The following is a 7,325-nucleotide window of genomic DNA, read 5'->3' on the forward strand; positions in this document are numbered from 1 at the left end:
ATATCAGTATTAAATCGAATCAACTAAATTCAATTTATATGTATATGCTGCAGAAGTAATAAATTGAATCAACTAGATTCAATTTACTATTGATATAGTATATATAGTAAATCGAATTAATTTATCTTAAAAAAGCGTAAATCAAATTTAATTGATTATTAATTTTTAGGATATAAATATAAATTAATTCACTTCAAGACATTGCTGTAATTTTGATCTTCAAATAATTTGATTGTGTGAATTATTCTTTCACATACACACACAATATGTAATATTTACAACAAAATTTCATGTGAATTTGATAGTCGAGAAACTGTTAGATGAAAATTTAGTCAAATCAGTCAAAATCATCTAACGGCTCTCAATTATCAACTTCACATGAAGTCAACTGCACTTGCGTTTTCACCTTATATAAAAACTTGATTATTCAATTGTAGCGGATTTAATTGTTTTACAATAATATATTTAATATTTTTGTAGAATTGTAGGTGATAATTTGTTGAAAAATATATAAAATAAAAAATATAAACATAAATATATATTTATTTAATCACTGATTTTGTGTGTTCGTATTTTTATATATATCACCTTAAGGGAAAAAATGAAGAAAAAAAAAAGGCCTTATTCCATGAAATATTGAAATCTGACCAAAAACTAAAACTTACGAAAAGAATAATAAAAACAAAAAAGGAGAGTTTACTACCTGTGTTAGTGTGTTGAGCCTAAAAATGAGAAATCACTAACATTGTCACCGTTACCCTAGAAAATCAGGAATCGTTGAACAGCCTCAGCCCAGTGCACGCGGCCGGATCGGAAAGCTCCGAACCTCCGCCGGTGAGTCCGACGGACCACCACGCAAGCGGTGGTCCTATCCTTTCACGATCATTCACCGCCGCAGCCGCACGATCATCGAAGGCATTCTTTCTCCCTCTTGGTGTCGGTAATGATACTATTGCATTTTCTGTTTGTTCGTTTTGAAAGAATTTTATACTTTTATACTTCAATTTTGTTCTGAAATTGCTCTTGTTTGTTATTCATTTGTTAAATGTGTTAGAATCAGCTTCGATGAATGCTCTGAAGAATCTGCTTTTGTTGATCGGTTTACTTTTGAAGCATTGTGGATGCTTTTGCAATTCGCGATTGCAAATAATATTTATTTTCTCGGATTTTATTCCCTTTTATGCTCAGGAAAAAAAAAAAAAGAAAGATTTTTCCTAAACATTGATGCATATGTTATATTCAATTCAATTTTTTTTTAAGTTTCACTTTGATGCCACGTAATATTTTTATTTCAAGAACAATACGCATTTGCCTAAGTATTTCGATGCCGTTCTTATCACTAACTCAACTAACATTAACTGTATCCAATTGAAAGTTGGTTGGAGATTACTGAATTTGATTCTTTTTGCCTTCTTGCCTACAGAGCCAACAAAACTAAAATGACAGATACTAGTGACTCCGGTTTTAATCTGAAAAGAAGTACTGACGTATCTTGGCAGACGCAGAAGGAAAGTGCTGAGCAAAATGGGCTTTCTGATATTGAGCAACTGGTGAAAAGGAGCAAATTCTCTAGGTACAATAATTCATATTGCCGGATTTTATTTCTTGCTTGTTTGAAGGGCTCATTTCATAACTCTATTATGGAAGTTCATGTGTTAGATCAAAGTAGTCATTATCTTATTTAAAAGGCCTGTTATTTCTCAGTTCAAAATTTTGATGTAAATTAACCCTCAATTTAGGTATTTGAGGAAGCAGATCTTACTATTTCAGATTTTTCTACTATGCTCTTGTTTTGTTAAATTGGGTTAGGGCTATGAAACTTCTTCTCACAAGTATTTGACGTAGCCATTAATATGAATAATGGCATTAGCTAGTTATGAACAATGTATAAGCTATAGAAAAATGAGCCAAGCCACAAGTAAGCTTAACAGATGGTTCAGCTTACCTCCATCATGTGCTCACTCATCATAGAACATGTTAACAATAGCATTTACTGCTTCTTTCGGGTATCTTTGCAGCATTGGAAGACTACATGATAATTTTTCACTTTATTCTCCATTCCACGTCCTTCCAAAGATACCCTGAAAGCCTTTGTTGTATCTTATCTCACGACATGTCTTGTCCAAAAATCTTTTATCCACTCTTGTAGAGATGAATTCAACCGCTTGGTGGAGTTATTAAATTCAAGGCTAGTGGACCCTCCTAATGTTGAACAAGGAAAGCAGAACGCTAATTTGACTTCTCAAAAACACGATGAAGAATTTTCAATTTCCCAACGGTTTCTAAAGGTTTCCGATGCACGAAGACATGAAGAGTCAAAAGGAGCCATATGGGAAAGCCCAACACCTCTTGGTCTGTCAAATGTAAGTATTACAATTTGTCATTTAAGCTGTTCACATTCAACACTAGTTTATGATTGATCCCTTTGCTCATATATTATGTTATGCAAAATTTGTTATGCCTATGTGTGTCCCTAGACTTTAGTGTTTAGTATACTTGTAGTATAATCGTAAACTATTAACATAAGAATGTTTGAGCATGCTTGGGAAAGGCGCAATCAACTTTGTTTTAAAGGAAAGTTGACCTGGATTTCTGGAAAAATCAATATATTTGGGTTAAAATTGAATATAAATTATAATCAAAAGCTTATAATCTGAATCCAAATAGCAGCTCATAATTATAAGCAACTTTTTGGAGCTTTTTTAATAGAGGCTGATTATTTTAGAATTGTTTTGTTCTTACCAAATAGACCACACATCAAATATCATGATATAAACGAAATTCCAGACCTTTTTATTTTGGCATACAGAAGCAACTTTTTTTGTTTTTAATACAATTCAAACAAAACAAATTTTCCTGAAACCACTTTTTAGTGTTAGTATCCAGAGTTCCAGATATACATGGATTCTTTGATTATATGAAGAAACGGTAATACAAATAAGCAATTACTAAAATAATTTAATCTTGTACCCCTCCCAATCACATCATTTATCTATCAGTTTTTAAAACCAGTGAAATGGTATGGATATGTATGTTTCATCTGTTTAGGTTTTGTTTGGATATAATATTCTTAGAGTTCATGACTTCATGCAATTTCAAATGCATGGAAATTCAAGTGCATCAATTGCAAAACTTCTTCATTTGGATGGAATAAATATGTTACCTGCATTAATAAAAATCCTTTGTAAAGGTAAGGTATTTAAATTACTTCCATTAGTTTGTTTTTCCCTTATTTAATATAATTGAGTTTATTTTTTATTAATTTTAATTGAGACAGAGAGGAGGAGAAACTAACAGTGTGTTTGGTTTACATTTTCATTTTGAATATTTTCTGTTTTCAAGAATCAAGATTTTGTAAAAGAAAAAGAAAAGATGGTGAAAACAGTGAAATTTTATTTTCTGTCTTCACATCCTGTTTTCTCTTTTTTCTTCACAAAATTCTAAAACCAGAAAATACTGAAATGAAAATAGAAAATAAAAACACAAACCAAACACACTCTTATTCCCACATTATAACTGGAAATTGAAATCCCCTGTTTTAGCTAATTGAAATTCTTTATCAAAATTCCTTGAGTTTTTACAATTCCTTTGAGTTAAATTCCCAAACATGATTACCATAAATAATTTTTTTATTCTCTAAAATTACTTACCCTCCCTTTAATCACCCCATTCTTTTTTAGCTTAGATTGTGGCAAGAATGAAAAATTGAGATCAGTTTTCTTGTTTGCCATGTTAGTGTGGTGGAATAGATTGAATTTGATAGTAACTGCAAGTTGTATATGCATCTATCATAGTTACATAGAACATGTCCTTTTCTGTATCCGATTTATTTGTATATATGGCAATCAAATTAATAACTCTCCAGGTTCCAGATAAATTTGGTGCCTCACCTGTTGAGATTGCTAAGGCATATATGGATTCACGTGCAACTGAAGCAGGCCCCAGTTCTAAGAGCATAATACAAACTGTTGAAAGAAGAGTATCACGTGGTGAGGAATCTGCAATCAAACTTTATGATCCATTACCATTTGCAAAGACATCAACATGTTGGCCTGGTGTAGTAGCACATGATGCTTACGCAACACCACAAAGTCAAAGAAGCAGATATGGACTACACAACTTCCCCCGGACTCCTTATTCTAGAACTTTATTATCAAAATCTAAGTCCAGGGTATATCTTGCTTTAGTAGTTTATATAGTTTTCTTTAGTAGTTTTTTGTATTTTATTTTCTTGTGTTTCCAATCTTATTACAACTTTTCTTCCTTTCTTTTTCACCAGTTGAATCATATAGAAGGCAATTATGGCAACATTTTATCAACGCCCCTCAGTCAATCGCAGTCATTGTATAGGCAGGTATGCTTCATTTTTCAGATCCTTATGTGATTGTGTTTGATTTACATATATAATATGTATATTTTTAAAGAATTTGTAAATATTGAAATTTGAAATTGGCGTGTTCTAAGTACTTTTTTTGTTGTTGTTATAGTTGATTTTTATAAAGAAGTTGTAATTAACTTTTTAAGTTAAGATGGTAAGTACTAAGTAGTTTACACTCTAACCAAGAAATTTTGGGTTCAAGTATTAGAAATAGCAAGAAATAGGCTTTGGATATTTTATATATGTATATATATATGGTGCAGGGTATTTTAGGAAAAAAGCTGTACGTCAAACCTCTCCCAATTCCCTTTATATATATAGGCTTAAACTTAAGTGGTAAAAGGCTTCAGAGGAAACCTTTTTTGTTTGTGAAATCAGATTTTAGCATATTTTCTGAACATACTATTACTACCAAATGTGTTCCATAGAGGCCTTATTTTTCCTTAATATGTTTTTATTGGCTTATTGCTTATTGTTAGTTTTCTTTCTTTTTTTTTAATTTGATTTTTGGTCTGTTGGTAACTTAAATAAATATATAGGATAAATCTAAAGTTGATGCATCAGAAAGCAGATATGGATCTGTTGGACCTATACGTCGAATTGGTGGCAAGGTTGGTTCACAGTCTTCATCAAGAACATCGCCTTATTCATCTCTTCATGGCCTTCCAAAGAGAGAGAGTCCCGTCATTAATGACATTTTCACTACTCCTGTTACAAAGGCTTCTTATCCTGATGGGATAAGCACTCAGAAGCGGGTGCGCTTTGAGGTGGATGTTCCATCAGTGCACATGCATACCAGTTTGATGGCTAAAAAGATATTGGATCATATTGATAGAAACATACCCACTCCCAAAGAAAAATCTGCTGAGCTGAATCTGGCAACTAAATGGAAGAGTCCTGAATCCTCTGTAGATATTAATACTACCTTATCAAAAGAAAATAATGACTCACTACAGTTAAAAGGTGTTGGTCATTTCAAATTTGGTGGGCTTGATGCAAAGGAATCTACACCTAGAAATGAAGGTCAAGGGAACAGCAATGTTGATATTTTACCAATGAAGAGTTCTGGTAAACCCATTGATGTCAGTAAAGAAGGAAATTCGGCATCTAACATGAATGTTAGCAGCAGCATCCCCACATTTGGTATTGAAGCAAGGACTATGCAAAATTATGGTGGTTCTCAGAATATTTTAAAGAAGTCTGCTGAAGAGGTACAAATTATTTGATGGATATAAAAGCTTTTTACATATATTTTTTCTTATTTAGCCTTTTCAAATATTAGTTACAACTTACAATTCTTTTATATTTGTTATAATTAGTTTCCGGTTGGAAAAGAAAATTGATTGCATGAGATGCACTGAAGCATTTAGTAGTCAATCTATTGATATCTGAAACCTGTTAAAGTTTTGATTTGGGACATCATTATATCTAGAGCCAAGAGTTTCTGAAAGATCTGCCAATGCAGGAAACTTCGAAGACTCATCCCGGTGGCAGTTTCCCTTTCATAGTAAATCAAGAAAAGAAGCCTCTCTCTAACTCTACATCCAGTAAACCAGTTTTACCTCCAATTACCATCAAGAGGCCTGTGCGTGACTCAAGGTGGTTGTCTGATAATGGCACAGGATTTACCTTCCCTGTTACAACATCATCTTCTGTGTCATCGGAACCACCAACACCAACCATCATGCCATTGGCTAGCGAGGACCAGAATCAATCAAAAGAAATCTCCACTGAAACATCATATAGTTTTGGTTCAAAAAGTTCGTCCGATCCGGCAGTGGTGTTTTCCTTCCCATCTACAAGCAACTCAGTTGTTCATGATGACGCTGGTGATATAAAGTTCAACTTTGGTTCGGATGATAAGCCAAGGTTGTCTTTTTCGTTTGAAAAGAATGCTGTCTGTTGTTAAGGAAAAAGCTCTCTCTTTCTCTCCGCAGTTGCATAGTGTACTTTTGTGTGCTTTACTTCTTTTCCTGAGGACGAGCAAAAGTGCCATTTTGAATGAGACTGTAAAGTTTCTATTGTCCTATCATAAATCTGCATGTATTTTTGTTTTTGGTTTCCAATTTCCGCAGCAAACTATTCGGCAACGTTTAAAGGTTTGGCAAGCAGATTTTGGTGATTATTTCTACGCATCTTATGATCAGATGGTATGGTATCGAAGAATGTTATGATATGGTTTTATAATATTGACACTGATTTTTATTTTGTTTCTTCCAAGTAATTGCCAAATTTATTTCTGCGAAAACAAAAAGCATACAGCAACAAATTGTCCGTCATAATTTGAAATTGTTGTATTCGACATTTGTTATTCAAGCAAATGATAATCAGATTTTTTTTTTCAAATAAATAATTTAATTATTTTATTTACTGAAACATGTAATTTGTAGCGTATTTATTAATTTGTATAATTTGGCTTATCTCGTTTACATAATTAAAATAATCCTTCTGCATGTCTGTTTTTTTTTAATGCTACGGGATGAATTTTTCTGATGTTAATTTTAAATTTTGATGGATTATTTTGTCTTTGTAAAGAGAAACAAAGGGTTTGCTTTTGTTTTGTGCTTGACTGCTTGCTTGTCGTGACTCGTGAGTCATAACGGACTAACGGTCCTTCTGGCATCTCCAACGTTAAGAGTTAATGGAGGTAATCTACATGTCATATTAAGTTGATAATGTGGCCATTAAGTGTCATGCTGGCTAATGACGCATGGACAGCACGACAACAATCGATCCATTTTTCTGACAAAAACGGTAAAAAACGTTACCGTTTTCATTTGTTTTGGAAAATAAACAATTTTTTATTCATTTCAGAAAATAAATCGTTATCAAAGAATACCTCTAATGGGAATTGGGAACGATGAAGCCCCGAGGAGGGCCAATGATTTCCTAAAGGAAGGTTGTAAGTCTCAACAACAATTTTGGCGATAACTTTGTAAAGAAAACT

General features: G+C 32.8%; 1 protein-coding gene across 2 annotated transcripts; it reads left to right on the forward strand.

The window, feature by feature from the left end:
• LOC107609121 lies at nucleotides 681-6,583 on the forward strand. Of its 2 annotated transcripts, none has more exons than XM_021107480.1 (7): nucleotides 681-940; nucleotides 1,424-1,573; nucleotides 2,150-2,363; nucleotides 3,873-4,171; nucleotides 4,280-4,354; nucleotides 4,918-5,589; nucleotides 5,844-6,314. In XM_021107480.1, the coding sequence occupies exons 3-7, from the start codon at nucleotides 2,330-2,332 to the stop codon at nucleotides 6,285-6,287; spliced, it is 1,524 nt and encodes a 507-aa protein (XP_020963139.1). In that variant the 5' UTR covers nucleotides 681-940; nucleotides 1,424-1,573; nucleotides 2,150-2,329; the 3' UTR covers nucleotides 6,288-6,314. The 2 variants fall into 2 exon arrangements, with proteins under 2 accessions (XP_020963139.1, XP_016166448.1); XM_016310962.2 differs by having other exon boundaries at nucleotides 684-940; nucleotides 3,866-4,171; nucleotides 5,844-6,583.

Source organism: Arachis ipaensis, chromosome B07 (genome assembly GCF_000816755.2).
Source record: "Arachis ipaensis cultivar K30076 chromosome B07, Araip1.1, whole genome shotgun sequence".
NCBI lineage: Eukaryota > Viridiplantae > Streptophyta > Magnoliopsida > Fabales > Fabaceae > Arachis > Arachis ipaensis.